Source organism: Myodes glareolus, chromosome 10 (assembly GCF_982192425.1).
Source record: "Myodes glareolus chromosome 10, mMyoGla1.1, whole genome shotgun sequence".
NCBI classification, from domain to species: domain Eukaryota; kingdom Metazoa; phylum Chordata; class Mammalia; order Rodentia; family Cricetidae; genus Myodes; species Myodes glareolus.
The window spans coordinates 45575173-45600545 of NC_142035.1; the positions used below are offsets into that span (position 1 = coordinate 45575173).

General features: G+C 47.3%; 1 protein-coding gene across 5 annotated transcripts in view; it reads right to left on the bottom strand.

Moving 5' to 3' along the window:
* Positions 1–25373, bottom strand: part of Shld1 (shieldin complex subunit 1) — an 80767-nt gene that overhangs the window by 46516 nt on the left and 8878 nt on the right. For 4 of the 5 annotated variants that reach the window (XM_085696757.2, XM_085696761.2, XM_085696760.2 and 1 more), the window contains one exon: positions 22008–22192. In XM_085696757.2, coding sequence (XP_085552883.2) covers positions 22008–22192 — 185 coding nt within the window. Of the gene's footprint in view, positions 1–22007; positions 22193–22774; positions 22827–25373 lie in introns of those variants that run through there. The other variant, XM_085696759.2, reaches the window with a different exon arrangement.

The window sequence follows — 25373 nt, forward strand, 5'->3', positions numbered from 1 at the left end:
TTCTGCTGCTAGTGAGATTTCAACTCAGCATCAGTACCCTCGGTGTCAGAGATACCAACCCAGCATCAGTACCCTCGGTGTCAGATATAACAACTCAGCATCAGTACCCTCGGTGTCAGAGATTCCAACCCAGCATCAGTACCCTCGGTGTCAGATACCAACCCAGCTTCAGCACCCTCGGTGTCAGAGATACCAACTCAGCATCAGAACCCTCGGTGTCAGATACCAACCCAGTTTCAGTACCCTCGGTGTCAGAGATACCAACCCAGCATCAGTACCCTCGGTGTCAGAGATTCCAACTCAGCATCAGTACCCTCAGTGTCAGAGATACCAACCCAGCATCAGTACCCTCGGTGTCAGAGATTCCAACTCAGCATCAGAACCCTCGGTGTCAGATACCAACCCAGCATCAGTACCCTCGGTGTCAGAGATACCAACTCAGCATCAGTACCCTCGGTGTCAGAGATACCAACTCAGCATCAGTACCCTCGGTGTCAGAGATTCCAACTCAGCATCAGTACCCTCGGTGTCAGAGATACCAACTCAGCATCAGTACCCTCGGTGTCAGAGATATCAACTCAGCATCAGTACCCTCGGTGTCAGAGATATCAACCCAGCATCAGTACCCTCGGTGTCAGATATAACAACTCAGCATCAGTACCCTCGGTGTCAGATATAACAACTCAGCATCAGTACCCTCGGTGTCAGAGATACCAACTCAGCATCAGTACCCTCGGTGTCAGAGATACCAACTCAGCATCAGTACCCTCGGTGTCAGAGATACCAATTCAGCATCAGTACCCTCGGTGTCAGAGATAACAACTCAGCATCAGTACTCTCGGTGTCAGAGATAACAACTCAGCATCAGTACCCTCGGTGTCAGGGAAGCGTGTTTGCAGAAGGAATCTGCAACAGCTGAGTTTTTTTCAGTCTGTGACAAGAAGCCTTTCTAGGGGTGTTCTAGTTAGTGTCTGTCAACCTAACACAAGCCAGGGTCATTAGAAAATGCCTCCTTCAGACTGACCAATAGGCAAAGCAGTGGGGTTTTTTCTTGATAAATGACTGGTACAGGGTTTCTTGATTAATGAATGGTTGATGTGGAGGGCCTAGACCACATTGCATGCACTGCCACCCTTATCAGGTGGCCCTGAAAGGACCTTAAAGGACGTATAAAGGAAGCAGGCCAGTATGTAGCCCTCCTCCATGGCCTCTGCTTCAGTTCCTGCCCTGAGCCCGTCAGAGGTTCAGTGTGACCTAGCAGTTGTAAGGTGAATCACACCCTTTGCTCCACAGGCCAGCTTAGTCACTGCTCATCAGCAACAGGGAGCTAACTAGGACAGAGAGCACGGGCTTTCTCTGCGGGGAGGGCAGGCCTGCACTCTGATTCCCTGTCCTGTCACCTACTGAGGGCTCAGGAGGAAGATGCTCTGAGAGTTAAGAGGAACCATGAAGACCTCTGTCCCCAAACCGGCAGAGACCATGGCCTGGGGCATTTCTCTAAGCTATGAGCTCTGGTCTTTAATTAGAGAACAGGCCCTTTCCTGCCTCTTGTGTGAATCAGTGCTCAGTGTTTATTTAAAGTGTTGGAAGCTGCTGCTCCTGTCTACCGCTGACGTGACAACCGCAGGGGGTGATGTCTTATTACTCGGGCAGTGGAACTGGTTGGCGCTGGATTCCAGATTCAAAGTATAAGGCAATCTTTAAACACCAGGCAGGACACCCGCAGAGAGACAGGCCCAGCGCCTGGTGCAGCACTCCAAAAGCACGGGTTGGACAGAACATCTGCCAACCCGCTGCCCACCTTCACCCCACCCTAAATCACATTCGTGATGGCAGTGAGGACAGTCTAAGACGTACAGAGTCACCGTAGAAGACACAGGCCAATGCCCTCCTTCACAAGCACACAGAGGCAAGAACACAGCTCCTGGAGGTCTTGCAGCTGATTGAAGTGACACTGAATGTAGAACACCTATTGATAATCGCCACCTTGCTTACTGCCAGCTTCCTCCACCGCGTATTGGTTTCCTTAGCTACTCTGGGACTAGGGTAGCCTTTTACGGAACAATACATTTTTGAGAAAAGCACAGTACAGAAAAGATAGGCGCACACACACACACACACACACACACACACACGGACCAGAGTGACAGTGAGACCTCAGTGTCTGGCACTGATGTGAAGAGCAGTAACTCAGTGTTCAGTGGGGAAGCCGCTCTGAACACTGAAGGAGCCACCAGAGGCCAGTAGGACACTCAAGGTTGTAACAACTGAAAATACTGAGTCCCGGTTGTGAGACTGCCCCTGGCTGGATTACACACGGCCCACGAGGTGGGTGAGGGGGATGCAGCTGCCGTGAAAGGTAGGCTCACGGAGAAGGCTACCCCCAGGGGCTGCAGAGGTCGGCTGCACTGGGTGGTTCCTGCGGTGCAGCGGAAGTGCTGTCAGGAGCAGGCTGAACTGTGCTAACCAGAGAGCTGGGACATAAAAGAAAATAGGAAACTTAGCTGCGAGGTCAGGGGCTCAGGGTTCTAAAAGTCTTATTTCTTCTCCTCCTCCTCTTCCTCCTCCTCCTCCTCCTCCTTTTCCTCTTCTTCTTTTTGGTAGTTTTTTGAGACTGAGGTTCTCTGTGTAATCTTGGCTGTCCTGGAACTCCCTTTGTAGACCAGGTTGGCCTCGAACTCACAAAGATATGTCTGTCTCTGCCTGCCTAGTGCTGGGATTAAGAGCATGCACCACCACACCCAGCTGACTAAGGATTTTCTTAATGACACCAGAGAGACAGATGTTCTCAGGAGTCATTCTGAACCAGTGGCTCTCAACCTTTTTAAGGCTATGACCCTTTAACTATATGGTTAATACAATTTTTCACCCAACCATAAGATTATCTTGCTGCTATTTCATAACTCTAATTTTGCTACTGTTATAAATCGTAATACAAATATCTGATACGCAGGATCTCTGATATGCAACCCCCAAGGGCTTCCCGACCCACAGGTTGAGAACTGCTCTACCTATGGTTCACAGGCATCCCACAGAACTGCGGAGGTTTCCTACTTTTGTACAAATGTGTACAGCCAGATCCTTTCTATTTAGCGACATTGTTTAGTTCTTCAGAAAAATTTAAAAGCTGTCATTTTAATCACTTATAAATACAGTTTTGGAACTAGAAAACCGCCCCAACACTTCTCACCGCCTCTTAGGAGAAGTTGCTTTTGCAGCTCCACCTCTGCAAGTGCCACTGAGTGTCCCAGAGCTCTGTCCCTGCACCACAGCAACTCAAAAACAAAACAAAAAGCCACCCTTAAGTTCCTGTGTGGGGTGTTAATTTGATGTTCTAAAACAAATTTTTCACCAGAATTAGCTCCTAACAAAACTGGATTCTAGGCACACACACACACACACACACACACACACACACACACACACACGCACACACACACACGGGGTATATATATGTTCATGTGGGTGTATGCACATGTGCATGTGGGTACATACACACACACATGTACATGCGAATGAAGGCCAGAGACCAACACTGGCTGTCTTCTGATGGTTCTCCACCCTATTTTATCTTTACTATTTTTATTTATGTGTATGTGTTTATGTCTGGGGACAAGGGACCGTGTGTATAGGAGCCCATGGAGCCAGAGGGGCATCAGTTCTGGAGCTGGAGTTCCGGTTCTGACTGCCTGACATGGGATCCTGGGAACTGACTCCGGTTCTCTGCGCGAGCAGCAAGGGTTCTTAACTGCTAAGCCAGCTCTGCAGCCCTCTACCTTGTGTTCTGAGACAAGGTCCCAGACCAAATGAGGCTGGGCTTAGCAGCTCAGCAGTTCTGCTAAGCTGGCTGGCTAAGGAGCTCCAGGGGCTCCACCCAGCACTGGGTGACAAATGTGTCCAACTGCAGCAGGTTTCCATCTGGGTCCCCGGGATCGGAATCGACAGAGTGACGGATCGGGACTCAGGCTCTCACCGGGCACAGCAGGGTCGGAGCTGAGTAAGCCATCTCCCGAGTGTCACCCCTTTTCCCTTTCAGAGGTAAATCATTCTGTGATCTAGGCTGACCCAGAACTCATGGCAACCCCGTTTTTGAGAAGATCTTTTGTTAGTTATTAGGCTTCACATTTTAGGGTAAAATCTGCTAAACTGCTAACATCTGACATACAGCAACAGAGCTTTCAAGATTGACTCTATCCATCAAATGATAGAACAATCATTTATAATAATCAGTAATAACAGTAAATGAAAACATTTATTCACCAAACACACTGAGTGAGATACCTATGCGAGGAGATCAAGACTGTTAGCGTCGTGGGCAACTGAACACCCATCCAGTAACGTTCACCACGTTAGATAAACCATGACCCAACCATACACTGGAAAGCCGTGTAGCCATAAAACATGCACTCCACATGCAGCAATGTCACAAGATGCCCTGATGCAATAAATGAAAAGAACCTGATACGCTGGAGTCTTGGTAACCCTTTCGGTGCTCAAACCCAGGCCTCACAAACACTAGTGCTCTGGCACGGAGCCGCACCCCCAGGTTTACCCTCCTGTGCTTCAAACCCTGATGTTTATAAACTCTTCTGTGTATAAACACAGCAGCACCTGGATATATCCATTCGTATGAACACACTTAGAGCAGGGGAGTGGCTGAAAGGATTTACAGAAGCTGTTTACGAGACTACCGGTAGGAGAAGTTTTGTGAACATTCTAGTTGTTTTGTAGATTTCACACAGAACTTACTGTGTTCATGTAGACCCCTGCTCTCCTAGTGCTGGGATTCCAGCCATTGCCACCACATCGACTCTTAAGCTCAATTTTATATTTTGTTGTAATATTTACTTTTGTCTCTATTTTTTAAAGGAAAAAAATAAAACTTTATTATTGGGAACTGCTGTGGGACTGGGTGGTGGTTCGCGCCTTTAATCCCAGCACTCGGTGGTAGAGGGATCTGTGACCAGATCTCTGTGAGTTCAGGCCAGCCTGCTCTACAGAGAGAGCTAAAGTCCAGTCTGGTCTACAGAAAGAGTTCAAGGCCAGCCTGGTCTATGGAGAGTTCCAAAACCAATCAAACAACAACAACAAACACTGCTGTGGGGGTAGAGAGGCGCTTGCTGGTTGACTGCTCTGGCGAAGGACTGTTTGATTCCCAGCACCCACATGGTGACTCACAACCATCTGTAACTCCAGTTCTGGGGAGCCCAAAGCCCTCTTCAGATTTCTGAGGGTACCACGCACGCACATAGCGTATACACATACATGCAGACAAAACATTCATACATGTAAAATAAAATTTTAAAAAATCTTAAAAACACATAGACACACATCTGCCAGGTATGGCGGCTCATGCCTATAATCCCAGTACTTGGGGGTCTGAAGCAGGAAGACTTCAGGCCAGCTTGAACTATGTAGGGAGATCCCATCCAAACACAACAGGGCTGCTGAGATAGCTCGGGACATAAGTGAAGCCTCGTGGCCTGTGTCGGATCCTGGGAACCCACAGATTGGGAAAACTGACTCCTGTAAGTAGTCTCTGACCTCCACATGCACACCGCGCCCCACACATATAAATAATATATTTTAAAAGAAAAAAAAAACAACCAAAAAACAAAACAAACAAAACAAAAGAACTCACTTGGGCTGGGGATACAGCTCAGTGACACAGTGCCTGCCTAGCACACATAAGACCTTGGATTTAATTCCAAGCAACACAACAGACACAAACAACAAAACCAGACTCACTTCATAACAAACGCCATAACTATCATACATACATCCAAGTAAAGGCCTCTCCCCCAAATATAGTGGAAGCAATTCTATAATAGAAAAATATATTTAAGATCTATTCCTGGACAGCTTATTGTCTGAACCCACTTCTCCATTTTAAGAGGCATAACTTTTTTCTTTCTCTCTCCTTCCTTCCAAGCACAAGTTCCATCCCCTTTGTCCTTTTCCTCTCTGTCTGTTGTCTCTGTGGTGCTGGGGATCAAAGCCAGGACTGAACTCACACGCTAGGCAAGCGCTGAACCACCGAGCTGCGCTCCCAGGAGCCTTGGAAGCACATGGTCTGAGGTTTGCGCTACAGTCCCCTAAGGGAACTTGAGGGGTACCCTTCCAACGTTGTTACAATAATCCCTGGAATCAGGACTTAGACAATCAGGGGCGTTCTACAGCATAGGAGAACTGGGGCGCATGTTACCTCCAGAAGTCAGGAATGTGTACCACACTTCCAAATTTCATTTGTTGTTGTTGGTTTTCAAGACAGGGTCTCACTATGTAGGTTTGGCTGTCCTGGACCAGTTTAATTAAAAATGCAGTGACATCACTGTGTCAATTTTAAATCATAATTCAACATAACCAACATGGGCAGGAATTGTCCACAGCCCAACACAGGAGGGCACACAAAGGAAGGCCAGGACGAGGGCCAGCCCTGCAGAGCTCCGGCTGAAGTGGTGCATCTGTCCTGTCAACAAGGCCACCAGCAGCTGATTTTCTGATTAATGTGATCACGATTGAAACAATTCAAGGAAGGAAAAAGTAAAGGATTGAAGGCCAAGCACTTCCTATCAACTACAAAAACCAAGTCTTAAAGACACATTTATCATCTTAGCGGAGAGAGTAGGGACAGAAGGCTGGCAACCACCACTCCTACCATGCTGTACTTTCCCTAACCCTGGATTCCTCAGTTCACACCTACTGGACACGCAGAAACAAAAACTCACATACAAGGAAGAAATATTGGTGTCTTGGCTAATGGGCACACCACCATGCAGCAAGATGGCTGAAATCAACTTTCCTGTCACTCTGCAATGACGGAGTAATGCTGTGTCTATGCCCAGAAGCAGGCAAGAGTACCTGGGAGCCAGTGTGGTGGCTCATGCCTATAACCCAGCACTCGGGAGGTACAGGGAGGAGGATTACAGCAAATTCAAGTCCAGCTTTGGCTACAAAGTGCGTGACAGCCCAGTTGGTCTTACAGAAGTGAGACTTTGTCTCCAAAGCCAATAGAAACCCCCAAAGCCCCTGGAACAACACTATCATGCTACTTCTATCAAAACTTCATGGCTGCGGGCTAGAGAGGTGTCTCAGAGGTTAAAAGTACTGGCTGCTCATCCAGAGGATGCAGGTTCGATTCCCAACAGCCACAGGGAATCAAAAACAAGTCCAACACCCTCTTCTGGCCTTCCTGGACAATGCAAACATACAAAGCATTCAGACACATAAATAATAGTAATAATAATAATAATAATAAACAATTCTACTGCTTGGTTTATTTGAAGCTAAACATAATTCTTTCATAAATTTGGAGGTGGTTCATCAAAACTGATGTCTGATTCATAAGGTTAGAACAGACACAGAAGCATAAATTACAGATAATAGCAATGCTTCTCAACTTCCAGTGGGGTTATACCCTAATAAATGCACTCACTGTAATTTGGAAGCATCATAAATCACAAGTGCACTCAATGCATCTAACCCACTAGACATGCTGAATCAGCAACACAACATGCTGCGGGACATGGGTGTGTCCCCGCAGGACTGGCTGGGCCCCACCACTCACTGCCACCGGCCAGCATCACAGCAGACTACAGACCACTGGGAAGATCCAAATCCCAGACCAGAAGCACGATTTCTACTGATTGTGAGCCAATTTCGCACCACTGCAAATCTGAAAGACGTCAAGCAGCGGGTGAGGAAAATGAGGACTGCTTGCCAGCCATCCAGAGGATGGGACACGCATGGGAGGGGCGCACACACGTTCACCAGGGAGGAAAGAAGCACAAGACAGGTATCCGTGTCTCGCAGACCACTGCTCTCACCACGGTGACCAAATAACTAGCGAAGCAATGAAGGCAGGACAGGTTTAACTTGGCTCCCTATTGCAGACAGTACCATCTATCATGGTGGGGAAGACACTTTTGTCCTGAGATTTTTGATTACACTCTGTAAAGATATGTCACTGTGACTGGTTTAATAAAAAGCTAAATAAATGGCCAATAGCTAGGCAGGAGGTATAGGTGAGACTTCGGGAGGAGAGAGCTCCGAGAAGAAGGGCAGAGTTGTCAGCTGGATACAGAGGGAGCGAGATATGCAGGAGGAGAGGTAAAAGCCGTAAGTCACACAGCAACACACAGATGAAGAGAAATGGGTTAATTTGATTTATAAAGAGCTAGTGGGACAAGCCTAAACTATAGGCTGAACTTTCATAATTAATGATAAGTCTCCATGTTGTTTTTTGTGAGCTGGCAGCCCAAAGAAAAACCCAGCTGCACACGTTGGCCAAGGTGGGTCAGTCCATGGTGGAGCTTGCAGAGGCGCTTCTGACACCGCATACCAGAGAGAGCTGGGGTGAGGTGGGGCAGGCTGTAAGCCTTTCAGCCAGGGAGGCCCTATACCCCAAAGATCCCAAACCTCCCAAAACAGAGCCACCAGCTGGGCTGGACCAAGTGTTAAAACATAGGAACCTATGGGTGACATTGCACATTGAAATTGTTACAAATGAGTGTCACGTGAGAGTTTAGTGGTGTGTGGTGAGGTGGTTTGAGAGTGTCATCTCTCACCAACTGCATCAACTCCACCTTACAGCGTTATTTTAGGAAACTCACACAGAAATGAGGCGTAAAAAGGTTAAGAACTAGGCAAAAAGTGAAAAAGCCCTTAAAGCAGTGATTCTCAACCTTCCTAAGGCTGCAACCCTTTAATACAGTACCTCAAGTTGTAGTGTGCCCCACCACAAAATTATTTTTGCTGCTACTTTATAACTCTAATTTTGCCACTGTTATGAATTGTAATGCAAATGTCTATGTTTTTCGATGGTCTTAGGTGACCCCTATGAAAGGGTTATTGGACACCCCCCCCATGGGTTGCAACCCACAGGTTGAGAACCACTGCCCAAAGCCTCAACAGTCACAGTTCCTCCCATTCAGAGAGGAATGAAGGTCACCAGGCCCAGTCACCAGTCTACCATAGTAAAATCACCTCTGTCTGACCACAAATTTGACAGAAGTTCAAGCATTTATATTCCTATTTTGCCTGCCCCAAACAGTTTTCTTTTAGCCTTCCAAAAATATTAACAGACACACATGGTGATGCATGCAATCTCAACATGGAGGACACTGGGGCAGGGGGATGGAGTTTGAAGTCAGCCAGGTTTATATAGTAAGCTCTAGGCCAGCCTGGGTGATACAGTGAACCAGCTTTACAAAGGAAAAGGTATACACTTCCCCAGCACCAGGGAAGTAGAGGCAGTAAAATCAAGAGTTCAAGCCCAGCTGGACACGGTGGCAAAAATCCCAGGAGGCAGAGGCAGGTGGATCTCTGTAAGTTCGAGGTCAGCCTGGTCTGCATAGCAATTTACAGGATGGCCGGAACTACAAAAGAGAGAAACCCTGTCAAAAGATAGCTCAAGTTCAAGGTCATCCTTGGCTACTTAGTGAATTCAAGGTCAGCCTGGGCTATGTGAGACTTGGTGTAGGAAGAGAGAGACAAATACACCATTTTTTTCTTTTTTCTCTTTGTGTGTGTGAGGTCTGTGAGGGTGAGCATGCAAGGTCTGTGAGGATGAGCGTGCAAGCCTGTGAGCATGCGTGTGCAAGGTCTGTGAACGTGAAAATGCACTTGCAGCAGCTGGGGGAGGATGGTGGGTATTTTCTGTCACTTTGTGTGTGTGAGGTCTGTGAGCGTTAGCGTGAACTTGCAGCGGCTGGAGGAGGTTGGCGAGTGTTTTCTGTCTTTCTGACTTGTTCCCTGCAGACATAGCCTGGAGCTTGCTGTTTTGGTCAGAGTGGCAGGCCAGTAAGCCCAGGGGTCCGCCTATCTCTGGCTCCCACAACCCTGGGGTCACTGATGAGTGTGACCATGATCTGCTTTTACAGGGGTGCTGGGCTCAAGCTCTGCTCTCTACAGCCCTTCCTCAGCCCATTTTTGGTTTGTTTTAGTGTTTTAAGATAGCCCTACTGTGCAGCCCAGGCTGGCCTTGAAATGGAAGTTGTAAACTTTAAGAATTCTGAGATGGGGATGGAGAGACAGCTCAGTGTTTAAGAATTTGTACTGTTCTTGTAGAGGACCCGAGTTCAGTTCCCAGCACTCATAACCTCCTGTAACTCCAGCTCCGGGGATCCTATGGCCTCTTCTGGACTCCACACATAAACATAATGACACTGGGAACAGTAAGACAAATTAGCTTCTCAGGCTTTAGCCTAAGACCCCATCTCAAAAATAAATCTCCCAAAAATGTTTAAGTTTACTTCTAGTAGACAGCTTCTACAAAGAATACATGAGAGGGGAGAGCTGTGTAGCTTACTGAGAGAGCTCTTGCCTCAAATGTGCAGGTCCTGAGTTCAATCCCCAGTGTTTTGTGTGGGGTGGGGTGGGGTGGGGGTAGGCTTAATCAGAGCAGAGAATGACAAAAGGTTTAACTCACTAAGTGCTGTCCCCCCACACACACCAAGGCTCAGAACTATGTGGACAGCAACCACAAGAGGGCAGTAGAGTAACACACAGTTCCAAGTCCAGGCACCTGCTTAAGTATTACTGACTAAAAACTGGGGAATAATTGTAGCCAATTCCACCCAAACTGGTCTCCTAAAGCGACAGTGGCCTTGTTCAGTTCATAACTTGTTCAACTTTGTACTCACACCGTGCTTTACTTAATTTCTGTAATCGTCACTTTTCCAAACAATCTTTGTGAAATCCCAACTTGTGGTTCATACTTGCTTGCAATCCCAGCACAGGAGGCAGGAGGATCACAAGCTCGAAGCCAGCTGGAGATACACAGCAAGACCATATCTCAAAAAAAAAAAAAAAAAAGTTAGGAAAAGGTGAGAAAGAGAGTTCTTGGGAAGCCAACTATCTAACATGCTGGGAGCAAATGGGTGAATGTGTGTTCTCAGCATTTCCTTATGTTTGCTACTCAAAAGACCCAGAGTGCTAGGATGTGACAGAAATGGTTATCTTAGGGAAAACAGGGGAGATCGCTCAGTTGTGAAAGCGCTTGCCATGAAAAGCAAAGATGTTTTCCAAAAGTGAAGATTAGAGAATTTAAGTTAAACAAAGTCGAAGAGGTGAGGAAGTGTGGGTCCTTGGATCCCACATAGGAAGGTGTGGATTTTTAATTAATTATTTATATATATATTTATTTCTGAGACAGAACCTAATAATAATTTATACCAGGCTAGCCCTGAAATCAGGGATCCATATGCCTCAGACTCCCACATGCTCACATATGGCCACACTGAGGGTTTTCAGCAGACCTATGAAGACTCCAAAAGCTGGAGGGCGCAGTTATGTGGACAGGTGTTGGAAAAGAAGGCATGTGTTTATTCTGGAGGCCAGCATAATAGTCAAGAGCTTGTCCTCATGCGGCAACCGGACTGACAGACAGGACAGACAGAGCGGGCTGGTGGAGGGAGAGGTGCTAAACCCAGGTCCTGAAGGAGGAATATGTTTGTGTATTTGTGTTTGTATGTGTCTGCCTCTGTGCGTGCGTGTGTGTGTGTACATGTGTGTGGTACATATGTTTGTGCTGTGTTTGTGTGTATATATGTCTACATGTGTATGCATGTGTGTGCCTGTGTATATGTAAGTGGTTGTGTGTATGTCTACACATATACCTGTGTATATGTGTGTGGTATGTTTGTGTGTGTATCTCTGCATATGTATACTGTGTGTCTGTGTGAGTGTGGTTTGTGTGTATATGTGGTGTGCATTTGTGTGTCTGCATGTCTGTGCCTGCCTTTGTGTTTGTGTGTCTGTGTGAGTGTGTGTGGTATGTATGTGTGTGTTGTATGGGGTTGTGATTGTACTGCCTGTGTGCAGTGGTGTGTATGTGTTTGTGTGGGGTATGTATATGTGTGTGAGCCAGAAGATTGCCTTGGGTGTTGCCCTTGAGAAGCCAACCATTTCTGAGTTTCTTGGGATGGGTCTCTTCCTAGTCCAGAACTCGTCAAGAAAGCTGGGCTAGCAGGCCAGCAGGCCCCAGTACCTCCCAAGTACTGGAATTACAAGTGTGTGCCACCATGTCTAGCTTTTCTTTTTCAGTGTGTGAGAACCGAATTCCATATGCCACTATGCAAGTGTGCTCAGACACGGGCTGAGACACACACTATATACAAACTAAACAATAAATAAATTCTTAAACATCTTTAAAAGCAAGTTGGGTAGTGGTGGCACACAACTTTAATCTCAGCATTTGGGAGGTAGAGGCAGGAGGAGCTCTGTGAGCTGTGAGTTCAAGGTCAGCCTGATCTACACAGTGAACTCCAGGACAGCCACAAAGCTACACAGTGAGACCCTGTCCAAAAAAAAAAAAAAGAAAGAAAAAGAAAGAAAAACAATCTTTAGATGTTTTCTTAAGTCTATAATGTTAAGGACTCTTACTAGGAAATACTTGCTGAATTAAGAAACAATTCCTGGGGCAGAAAGATGGTTCAGTGGGTAGAGGCCCTTGCAGAGAACCCACTCTAGGTAGCTCACAACCATCTATTATCTCAGATCCAGGGAAATCTGACATCTTTGACCTCCACTGGCAGACACTCATATATACATACTCACACTTAGACAAACACACATATTTTTAAAATATAAAACTAAACCTTAAAAATAATGACTGAACAATCCCCTCAAGGCACAGTGGCCTAAAGCCTATAATCCCAGGATTTGGGAGGCTGAGAAGAGAGGATTTTGAGCTCAAGACCACTGTAAGCAACACAGAGAAATGATGTCTCAAAGAAACAGCCCAGCGGGGCATGAGTCGTAAGCCCAGCACTCAGAGACAAATCTGTGTGTTCGAGGTCAGTCCTGTCTATATAGTGAGTTCTCAGACAGCCAGGGTGACACAGTGAGACTGTCTCAAAGTGAAAAAATAAATAAACTCTCTTCTAGGGACATACACAGATCAGATTCTACCCTGTAACATCCTTAAAGCTCTTCCATTTCCTATCATTCTCTTACTGTTTTGATAATTTTTTTTGCTTAATGTATTAATTACATTTATTTATGGAGTTGGTTCTCTTGTCACACTGTGTGGGTTCCTGGGATTGAATTCAAGTCATCAGATCTAACCACTGCACCTTTACCTGTGGGAACATCTCACTATATAGCCCATGCTGGCCTTTGTTGTGGAATACTACTTTAACTATGTAAAGGTGTGTTACATTTGTTTATGCTGCATTTGTTTAACTATAAAGATGGGTTGCTGTTTCACCTTGCCTACCTAAGGCACCTGATTGGTCTAATAAAAAGCCAAATGGCCACTAGCAGAAGAGGGATAGGTGGGGCTGGTGGACAGAGAGAATAAGTAGGGGTGGGGGAATCTAGGCTTGAGAGGCTAGCAGAGAACCAGGGAGAAAGAGACAAAGCCTGGGGCCAGCCTGCTAGGGAGCCGCCAGAAGACAGACATGGAAGAAGCAGGAAAGTAGGACATACAGAATGAAAGATAAAAAACCCTAAGAAAAACGTAAATGTTTTAAAAACAGGTTAAATTAAATTATAAGAGTGACTGGGACAAATACAAACTAAGGCCGTGCATTCATAACTAATAATAAGTCTCCATGTCTGTAAATGTTATGATTTGAGAGCTGGCTGGTGGTCCAAAAGAAAGTCTGCTACAGGCCTTGAACTCATGATGTAGTTCAAACTAGTCTCAAAATCTTCAGGAAAGAAGTGGATGTGGGATCCCCTAGAACTGGAGTTAGAGACGGTTGCAAACTGCCATGTGGGTGCTGGGAATCCAACCCACCTCTTTAGAGGGGCAGTCGGTGCTCTGAACCACTGGGCCATCTCTCCAGCTCTTATTTCTTTTAAATCTTAACAAGTTTCATGTATTCAGTCCAGCAGCCTGAACTGAGAACCTCCTAAAAACCAGGCGCTGCTCGACTCACAGGTCAAGGCCTAAGCTGGCAGACAGCAGCTGCAGACACTGTGTGGCAATCGCCAGTCAAGCACAGGGAGCCCAGAAGTGAATACAAATGCATTTACCCTGAAGGCTGAGCTCCAGGATGCTGGATTTCGTAGCATGTCATCAGCAGTGTTCAAACGCTCCAGGAAGGACACTGGCTGAACAGCTCAGTGGTGACATTTGCCTAAAATACAAAGGCAAGGGCTAGAACCCGGGCACCAGAGGGCAGCTATACAGGACAAAGGGCCAATCGTCCTGGACGCAGGTGAGAAAATGTCTGCTGGGTAATAGAAGGGTTTCACTCATTCCAGACAACAGCTGGACTCCAAACTCCTGCCTCATGTGACACTGAACTAACCAGGAAGGCAATGTCTTCTCCATGGCTGGTCTTCAGGTACTACTTCTTCCACAGAGCAGAACTAGGAAAGATGTGTGTGTGTGTGTGTGTGTGTGTGTGTGTGTGTGTGTGTGTGTATGTATGCGCGCGCGTGCGTGCGTGTGTGCGTCTGTCTATTTGTCTCTTTGTCTGTGTGTGTCTCAAGTGAGGCAGGAGGCATGGCTGGCCCCTGAGTACTCATAGTGGAGGGCAGTTTGCAGAAGGAGCTGGGAAGGGACATAGCCCTCACTCAGATCTCGTGTTTGCATTTCTTTTAAAGTCCTGCCTTTGAGCTTGGCCTGACCCAGATCTGAGTCTCAGCTTTCCAGCACTCTTTAAATAAAATCTCAACACCAGTCTCTCCAAGGTTGTTTCCTCAGGGGTAACATGGAGGTCAGAACAGTTCTTACTTCTTTGGGGGTGGTGCTAAGGAGCAGTACTGTTCTAAAAGGAACAGACGCTGGGGTGCACAGTACTAGAGCACTCGCTTAGCATGGACGCCCTGGATTTGCTGCCCAACGGCAAGAGCAACAACAACAACAACAACACACACACACACACAGACACTCACAGACACACACATGTATATAAACACTATGACACAGCTCCTACAGAGTAGGTGTACAATAAGGGACAGAAGTTCACTGCCTTCCCTTATGGCCTGTAGTGAATTAGGCGCAGTACCGGTTGACTACAGCAGTCAAGTCTTTCCTTGCACTGGAGGAAGACAGAGCTGAACAAGTCCTGAGCATAAGCTCACTTGCAGGAGCCAGTGAGGAAAGCAGCTGAGTCAGCAGGCAGTCGACTCTGCCCACTGGCTCTGCATCTAAGCGCCCTGCGGCCCTGTCTGGTGTCGGGAGCCCTGCTTGGTTTTCAGATCTGCTGAGATTTCCTTTTTAGACCATTAGCCCTCACAGACAGCAATGGAATTCAAAGGTGAAGAACAGAGGAGGCTATCACCCATGACAGCAGCAGCATCGAGCTCTTCAAGACGGTTAAAACCATCACCCCTCCAGTGACTAACATGAGTAGCCATTTGGAACTCTATTAAATACACAGCTCTAGACAGGGTCTTATTCTGTAGCCCTGGCTGGCCAGAAGCTGCTATGTAGGCTAGGCGGACCTTGAACTCACAGAGATCTGCCTGCCTCTGCTGGGATTAAAGGCATGCACCATGCCTGGCTTTTGGTATATTTTAAATGAGACAACGAATTGACAGTTAAAGTCATCTGCAAGATGGCCAATCAGGAAACAGTTTCCAGGTTGCTGGTGACTTTGGGTGGTTTTGCATCCTGAGATTCAGCTTCCCCATGTGGGAATGAGATTGGGTGGGCTGGGTGGTTTTCAAACTCCATTTGGCCCTGGGAAACTCTTCAGATGAGTGTATGCCTGAAGATCCACAGTATAAGCCAACAGAAGCATGCATCATGGGAGGCTAGCATACCATCCCTCCCAAGTCTTGGCCTGGAGTCCCCAAGGGATGTCCACAGCACTTTTGACAACTACCAGCTCTGTAACCCCAGCACTCAAGAGGCTAATACGGTAAGATGGGGCGTTTGAGGCCAGTTTGGTCCACATAGTGAGGTGATAGCTCATAAAAGCACAAAGAAGGGAAGGGAAGGGAAGGGAAGGGAGGGGAGGGGAGGGGAGGGGAGGGGAAGGGGGGAGGGGAGGGGGGAGGGGAGGGGAGGGGGGGAGGGGAGGGGAGGGGAGGGGAAGGGGGGGAGGGGAGGGGAGGGGAGGGGAGGGAAGGGAAGGGAAGGGAAGGGAAGGGAAGGGAAGGGAAGGGAAGGGAAGGGAAGGGAAGGGAAGGGAAGGGAAGGGAAGGGAAGGGAAGGGAAGGGAAGGGAAGGGAAGGGAAGGGAAGGGAAGAAGGGAGGGAGAGCAACAGTCCAGGAACTGCAGCAGCCTGCAACCCCATGGCCCTCAATCACAACCCCATCAGAAACCATAGCTGCCTTCCACCAATAGAGGGCAGAGTTCAGAATTCTGTTCCGGAACTGAACCTTCCTTCTAGTTGGCTACATTGGCAAGGAGAGGGAGGGGTGGGGGTGGGCATGAGTGAGCCAACACTGGAATGTACTGCTGTGCAAAACAACAAATTTATCAAGTAAAAGCCAGGCTGTGGGTTGGAAACCTCACTTTGTTTCCAGTCTTGTCTCAGAGAATCAGTTTACGATCACTGCCTTATTCCTCCCCTTCCTTGCTGTACCCCGGAGAGGAGGGGAGACGGAGAGGGAGGGAAGGAAGGGGTGTCATTAGCCAGTAGGTTAGATATTGCTTATATCTTCATCAAAATAATTCTTTGACATCATTTGCATGTCTACCATACAGCCTGACTCTTAACTTAAAAGAGAAATGACACAGGATCGTGCGTGTGTGCACACAAGCACTTGCACACACTTGCACTTGCCCATGCGTGCACATGTGTAAGCCAAAGGTTGGCATCTGGTGTCTACCTTAATTGCTCTCTACCTAAGTTTCTAAAGTTGTATTTTATGTTTCAGTGTGTGCAGTGTGCGGGGCGGGGGGGCGGGGTGTCAGTTCTTTCATCCAGGTGCAAGTGCACGGCGCTAGACAAGGGTGTCAGATCCCTTGAAGCTGGGGTAACAGGGTAAGAGCTGCCTGACATGGGTTCTGGGAATAGAACCTGAAGTGCGTGCTTTTAACTCATGACCCCTCTCCTCTAGCCCCTCCCACCTTGGGAGTCTGAACCTGGAGGCTCCCCATCTAGACTACCGTGGCTGGCAAGTGAGAACCCAGGATTGGCCTGTCTCAATCCCCCTCCACAGCCTGTTTTCACATGGGTGCCATGTACCTGGGAACCCAGGCCTTCAAGCTTGCTCGGCCAGTACTTTATCCCCTGAGCTGCCTCCCCAGTTCCAAACCTAGACTTTTACAATGATTATGTAACTTCTATGAAGTACTGACTGTAAGGGCTTTTAATTGTTCCATTATGGGAACAGAATTTTATAGAATTACAAAGAGATCCCATGTGAGCTCTAAACAGGATAAAGCATATTTACCTATTCTTCAATATTAAATTATCTGGCTACCTTTGAAGACTGGGATGTTGACCACCACCACCCCCACAACGCCCCTCTCTGCCAAAAAACCCCAAAGGACATTCAAGCGCTGTTAAAGTTTACAGCTACCTGCCAGCTCCGGCCTTTAATCATCAAAGCCTCATTGTGCTTAGCACTCAGGCTTGCTGTCTGCCTTCCAGCTCCCAGCACTGTTCTCAGACAAAAGTTCTAGTCTGAGGAAAGCGCCAAGATTTCCTCCGCCTGTCCCGCCACGTCTAAACAACTGCAGAGAAAGCCTCTGTTCTGCCTTAGAACGCACTGCGGGTATCTGCAGGACAAGGCTCCGTGGGCCGTGGGAAGATAGCTACAGAACCTACCTGACTACCAAACCCCAACAGAACACCGAGGACCGTGCCCTACGAGACCTCGTGACCTTGCCTTTGAGATATTTAGTGAAGACAGTTCATCAGTTAATCCAACTCTTTGTGTCTTCATATCTATGTTTCCCTTTATTCCTGCAGCCGGGACAGCAAATATCTAACAGGCAAGGAGCTTGAGTCCATTGCCATGTGCGAAGTCAGGGAGGGGTGGGTGGATCCCGTTCAACACCTCCTGGAGCGAACAGGAGTTGATCAAGGACGGAGACCACCTGAAGAGGGGACCGGGCAGCTAAGGCTCTAAGACTTGGCTCAGCCTGAAAACAGGAGTCCAGGATTATAGAGTAGTCCCAGGGGTTTGTGTTCAGCAGCTGCGCGCCTCTACAGCCTTACACTGCTGCTGGATCGGTTGTTTTGAACAAATCACACTGCTACCATATTACAGGAGAGCTTGGGGCCGCTGCCAGGGAAGAGGATGGACAGTCTTAGAGAGACTCACACACTAGGATGGAAATGTGTCCCAGGAAGACCTTCTTGGCAGCACTGATCTTCTGCTTTATCTACCGGGACAGGCGTGGGGCAGAGCTTCATGACCCTGTGCCTGTGTGAGGCAATGGTTGTTTATTTCAAAGCACTTCCTGAGAAGTGGCTAACTGGGAACCTCAGGACAGACACATGGCTATTAATGCAGATGACAGCCCAGCCTATCCTGCCTTTGTAGACCAAAACAACAAAAGAAACTTTTGAGGTTTTCTAGCTTACTCCTGGGATTCTTATAACCCATTAGTTTCTTAGAAAGTGCTCTAAAGACTTGCACCTCTGCCTCTAATGGCCTCCTCCAGGGCATAAACAGTGGTAGTGATGAGACACACCCAGTGAGGGCTCCTAGACATGACTTTGGGCCTCTGGGCCAGAGTAGGCTTCGTCTCCTGGGTAGATGAGGTGGCCATGCGCCTGGGGAAGAGGAACAATCAAGGGACAAACAAGTGGAAAGGCCAGCATCTTGGCTCTGTGGGTTTGGAGAGGCAACAGCTTGGGCTCATTCTTCACTGTGTGTGGACTCAGGACACCTGGAGCTCTGGGGAAACCTAAGGTTTGATTCATGTACATGGTATAGAAGAGAAAGACATCCACCAGTGAAAACCCCAATGTACTACTGGTAATCACCAGCTTGGGATTTAGCAGCAGGTTCATTACACAGAACACCCATGGTCCGGGATCAGGGGCATCTCCCTGGCCTGACTTTATTTGTGACCATGACAAGCCCCATCATCCATACTCTCCCTGATGTTTGGAAGAACTCAGTGTGAACAAAGAAAGGGTGGAAGAAACTGGGACTGTAACCCCAGGGCAAACACAGCTTCCAGCCTCTGAAACCCACACTTCAATACGGCCGCGGAGAGTTCTCACGGAACGAAGTCATGTCAAAGCAGAGTGCAGGTTTTCCACATAGATGGGTTTGGTGACAGGTCTCAGAGAACTCTATAGAAGGAGGCTATGTGTAAAGCTAAAAGTCACTAGCTTTACTTTCAAATGGCCGCTCGACGACACCCCGGTGTCAAGCATCTATCTAGGTTTGAAAGCGGAAGCTTCACCACCAAGTAGGGTCATGACCTCTCAGCAGGTTGTGAAATGTGAAGTGGCCGAAGCGCCAGTCCCACTCCAAGGTGTCCCTGTGATGTTGCAGGCTAGCCTGTGCTATAACTGAGACCTTGTCTCAAATGAACAGGCAAACAACATAGAACAGAAAGCCTGAAGCCGGTCTTCTCTGGCCTGCCACTCTTCCAGGGGTTAGAACTGTGACACAGATACCTCCCCCAACCCCCACCCCCGCCTTGGATAAGCCACCTGTGTGCTCTGCCTATCCCACGAGCTCATGTCTGGGCTTTGGTGAATGCCTACTGGCTTACCTGTTGCAGGTGGATGCCACTGCCTGGAGTGGCTGCCCCGCCCCATTACTGTATACTCTACTCTTTTGCCAGCTCCTGCCTGGATTTCAACTAGAGATGTTGACAGAGGGCTACTTCAGTGGAATTCTAACACATCTTTAATTTTCTGGTGTTGGACTGAATTGGGGGCCTTGGGCATGCCAGGGAAGTGCTGTACCACTGAGCCTTCCACTTCAGACTTCCAAGGTCAGCGCCTGGATCCTATCTAATTTAACAGCTAGGGAGGCCAGCTACTAAGTTCACTCTCAGCCCTCCATCCCAAGCCCCCACCATCCCTGCAGCTCTATAAGACTCTATCTGGAGTCAAGGACAAGCCACAGGAAGAGTCAAGTGTTCCTTACTGAGTATGCACTGGTGCCTTAGGCCACTGCAGAGCTACCCCATGGATTGCCCAGTTGGAATAGTCCTCGGAAGAGGGATTTCCCTACTATACGAACAGGAAACACACAAACCAACATCTGATTGGCTGAATCTGGACGAGAACAGCAGCTATGGGGACAGCACTGGAGATCAAGGCAAAGGCAAGCCTGCCTGGATCTGAGCAGACAACGGTCCAGAGTTGTCAGAGCAGGGTGAAACTGTGGGCGGGAATCTGCTACAGGGCTACAGGGAGGAAAACCCCAACTACCACTACCCACAAACCTGCAGTGACAGGAGGGCAAACGGCTCAGCATGTAAATATGAAAAACAGGCTCTTGCAAGTAAACTACAGGCGGCTAGGCCTCGAAGTATGTGCCTGTAATGCCAGCACTCAGAAGGCAGAGTGAGGACCAGGAGTTCAAGACTAGTCTTCACTGCATGAGACTCTATGGAGCCAGGGGTGGTGGCACACACCTTTAATCCCAGTACTCAGAAGGCAGAGGGACAGGTGGGTCTCTGTGACTTCAAAGTTAGTATAAGCCAGCCTGGTCTACCTCGCAAGCTCAGGTCAACAACAAGTACATTTAAACTTTGAGTCCAGGTTTGCGGACTATAGATTAGATAATTAATAGGCAAGAGATGGGCTTTCCAGATCAATAATTTAGTTACCATTAGCCTTAAAACATCAACTTCTGCAATTCAGTCAGGAAAGTTTATAGAAAGGTTCTTATTGAAATCCAGAGACCAGGGGCTGGTAAGATGGCTCAGAAGGTAAAGGTGTTTCAAATGTGACGGCCTGGGTTCAATGTCTGGGACCCACATAGTTGTCCCCATCTGCATACATGCTCCAAGGCAAGCCCACAATAACCCACATCTTATCATCCTCTTTGCCCACAACACACAGTAGCCCTCACTGCTGTCCTCTGGCATCCTGTGGGAACCCCAAAATGTGAGTCTATTCCACCTTGCCTGAAGGTCAGAGAGTTTGAGCTTATTTTTGCTCTTTCAAAGTTATTGACAATAGGTGTGGCTACAAAACAAGAGATCCTGACCGAGGGTGTGGTTACTTGTGTTCTGGACATTAAGATGGCCCATAGAGATGGATCCACTCCACCCTGACCATAGGTCAGAGAATTCAAGCATACTTCTGCTTCTTTTTTTGAAATAGGAGGTTTGACTTAGGAAGTCACTCCCTGCAAGATACTTGGTCTCGGGTGGGTTCACTGCCCCAAAACCAAATACTTTGCTCAGGAATTAAAGGCTTGATGTCTCAAGTATGGGAGCAGTAACTGTTCTGGTTGTCCTTTGTGTCATGTGAAAGCAGTCTTTTGCCTTCCTCCCCCTTTTGTTTTGGGGTATAAAAGTGTATGAAAAATCAATGTGGGGGAACTCAATTCAAAATTCAACATTCAGGATTCACTGAGTTGCCCTCCCATGACTATCCTGTGTCTGTGTTTCTTTCTAATCCCTGTTTCTCCTGCCCAACATTTCTAATCCTCACATCCCTACCCTGGAACGTAGGATCCCACCATAGCCGCACCGTGGCAGAAATCACCCCAAAAACGTGGCGGCTCTAGCATCCTCATCACCCACAGCACACGGCGCTCACACTTCAGTTTTCTGCAGTCTTGAAAGAGCAAAGCACAATTCCACCCTCCTTGTCAAACCGAGTGTTCCTCTTGTCTTGTGTTGCACTTCTGGACAGAGATCAGAATGGGGCCAGGAAGAAGTAACAAAGATCTGCTTCCCTTTCTGGTCCTCTTTGTCTATGGCTCACCCCAAACTCTGAGCTCCCTGAGGGAAGGACCGGGGCGTTCACCTCTGCATCCCCAGTTCCTATACACCATTACTCTGGGAGATTTCTTTGAAGTCCTTCTCCACAGTGTTGCTGGGTAAAGTGTCTTTCTACGTGAGATAAAAAACTTACTCCTTCTAAGTGGAGAAACAGAACTACCACATGCCTGTGTCTCTGCCAGTTGTTGCTAAAGTTAGTTCGATTCAAACTCTTCTTATTACCTGGATCAGCAGTTGAAGAACAAGGGAAAGAATGGGATTCCAGAGAACTCAGAGACTTGCTGCTGGTGCCCTGGCTGGCTTCTGGGGCTGCTTCACGACCTCTGAAGTCACATGCTGCTGGGAGATCCAAGGAACAGCTCTCTACTGACTGGCTGCTGGGTGTGTCAGCTTGGGATTCCATAGGCCTGCAAGGGGAAGCAAAGCAGTTCCACATCACAGGCTGTGCGCAGCAGGAGCTGCCCTAGATTACAGCCTGGGGAGTCCCGGAACCAGCCCCTCTCTTCCCCTAAGGCATGCTGTTTCCTTCCCTTCCCTTTCACCCAGTGTTTGGACACCAAGTTCCCTTGACTGTGAGACAAGACACACTTTCACCTGAGGAAAAGTCAGTTAGTTCTTGAACAGCCGGAGCTACACAAAGAACCCCGTCTTGAAAAACTGAAAAACTAGAAGAAAAACAAAACAAAAAAGAACTAAAAGGAGACCAGAACTTAATAACCGAATGAATAGAGAAGTGTTAAGAAGGACCTGGAAAGAAATTAGAAGAGACAGTTGGATGCCACAGCTGTGTTACCAAGGGAGTTGAGAGAACACAAGGAATAGCTTTGGAAGAAAGGATGATTTGAAATCAAGGAATACTACACAGCTATTAAAATGATAAAACTAACAAAAAAGAATAAAATGGGAGAACTCGAAAGCTCTCAAAGACATATATTTCATGGAAGAGGCAATTTCAGAATACGAGGAGCAGTGCAATACGGATAGTTTACCATGTCAAGTATATAGTACACGGAACGCCTATGCTGCTCCCACTGACTGAGCCCAGCGTGAAGGCTCCCCTCCCCACCCCCCCACCCCCGCCTCCCGAGTCTGAGCAGCCCCAGTGCTGATCAGGAAGACAGCAAGTGTACAAGCAAACCAACACTGACGTCTGGCAAGGACACCCAGTCACAGGCTGCGGACTCTTGCCCAGACGGAGGATCAGCCAAGGTATCAGCTGATCGTTCCTAAAAGGAGTGGAAAGATAAGTTCCCCCAAAACAGAACATCCTGTCCTCTCGGTCTCTCTGCAGGCATACGAACAGCTGAGCAAGCTTGGAGCTTCAGCAGGGACCTCTGCATGGCACCTCTGGCTTCGCTTCGGTGCAGGAAGCTTGTGGAAGGGAGTGAAGACGTCACAGATGCGAACAGTATATTCTGTCTGCCTTCAAAGACCAGTAAACTGATGCCACTAATGAAAGGAATCACTGCTGTAGTATTTTCCTTTGTGTTTTGAATCACTTACACTAAATGCTCAAAATTCCAAGCTGAGCACTGTGCCAAAACAAAGTAAAAAACCCTGCGGAAGGCAGAACCCTTTGCACTATAAAATAAGCATATGCATGTCTGCTTCTAAACACATTGTCTGAGAGTCAGCAAATGTGTGAAGGAGAATGCAATGGGACAGAGGAAAAGCAGGATGGAGCCCTATCCTCATCACACCAGATGTGTGTCTTACCACTAAACTATACTCCTAGCCCTGCAGAATGAACTTACATAGTTTCTCTTCTGAAAATAAGAAAGAGAAAAGACAGCATAAGAACAACATCAACATTTAACAGCACTAGAAAACCACAACCCTGAGCCGGGCGGTGGTGGCACACGTCTTTAATCCCAGCACTCAGGAGGCAGAGGCAGGTGGATGACTGTGAGTTTGAGGCCAGCCTGGTCTACAAGAGCTAGTTCCAGGGCAGCCAGGACTGTTACACAGAGAAACCCTGTCTTGAAAAACAAACAAAAAGAAATGAAAAGAGAAAGAAAGAAAGGAAGGATGGGTGGACGAAAGGAAGGGAGGGAGGGAGAGAGAGAGAGAGAGAGAGAGAGAGAGAGAGAGAGGGAGAGGGAGAGGGAGGGAGAGAGGGAGAGAGAGAGAGAGAAAGGAAAACTACAGCCATGTATCACAAACACACATACAGGAGTCCCTACAGAACATCAACAGTGTACACGAAGGATATGGCTCTAGAGAGTGGAGGTGCGGCTCAGTTATACTGGGAGAACTTATGCACCTCCCACAGTACTCCACTACGCGCACACGTGCCGCACGTACGCTCAAAATGGAAGGAAATGGCAATTATTTTAGGACTAGATGGAACTAACACCCAAAATTCAATGATTTTTTTAAATCATCTTATTTATTCTTTTGGTTGCTTGGGTTAGACAGTTTCATGTATCTGGAGCATGAGGTTTCATGGACTCAGAGGTTGAACTTCTGACTCTCCTATTTCTATCTCTGACATGTTGGGGTTACAGGTGTATGCCTGGTTTGTGCACACTGGGTGGCAAATCCAAGGCTTTGTTGATGATAAGTGAGCACTCTGCTAATTCTAAGGGAACTACATCCTCAGCCTTCAGAGTTATTTTAACCTCCACCAATCCAGCTGTACATCCCCGCACATTATTAATAGAATAAATGACAAGCCCACAACTACACATGCAAACTTTTGACAAATACCATTACTCAAAATGTTAGAAATAGAAAACGTCTTCTTCAACCTCATAAATAGTGGTTCTGAAAATCCATAGTAAGGATGGTCAGTAAGGCAAGTTAAATGTTTTCATTTTGAAATCAGGAGCAAAACACGAATTTTACACTTGTTATTTCTGGTCAATGTTGTGCTGGAAGTTTTAGAGAGCACAATTGACAAGAAAACGAAATGAAAGGTGTCCGGATTGAGAAAAAAAGCCAGAAAATTATCCCCATTAACAGGATTCAGGGTCGGGGAGGTGGCTTGGTAGTAAAGCATTGTCTAGCAAGTTCCAGGCTCTGGGTTCAGTCCTCAGGGCAAAAAATCAAACAAACCCAGAAGACATGATTTTACTCAGAAAACCTTAAAGAATCCACAAAATAAATTAACAACTTACATGAGGTTGCTAGATTCAGGATCAACATGCACACAATCACTTGTATTAATGCACATTAGTAAACCACAACCTCAAAGGTGAATTAGAACCCATTTCCATTTATAAAAGCACAGAAATAAAACAGGGCTGTATTAAGTAAGCTCAAGATGTACACTAAAGCAAAGAAAGCCATTCTGGGCTCATGCATCAGAAGCCAGTGTCTCAAGATGATACTATTTCCCAGGGGAGGTGGCACATGCCTTTAATCCTAGCAGAGACAGGTCCATCTCTGTGAGTTTGAAACCAGCTGGTCCACAAAGCAAGTTCCTGTCCAGCCAAGGCTACATAGTGAGACCCTGTCCTGAAATGAAATAAAACAAAATAAGCTAAAATAAAAATGATGCTACTAGTTCCTAAACTAACCAAAAGGAAGGAAAAAACAAAACAAAACAAAAACAAAAACAAAAAAAAGGAGAGAAATCAGTGCAAG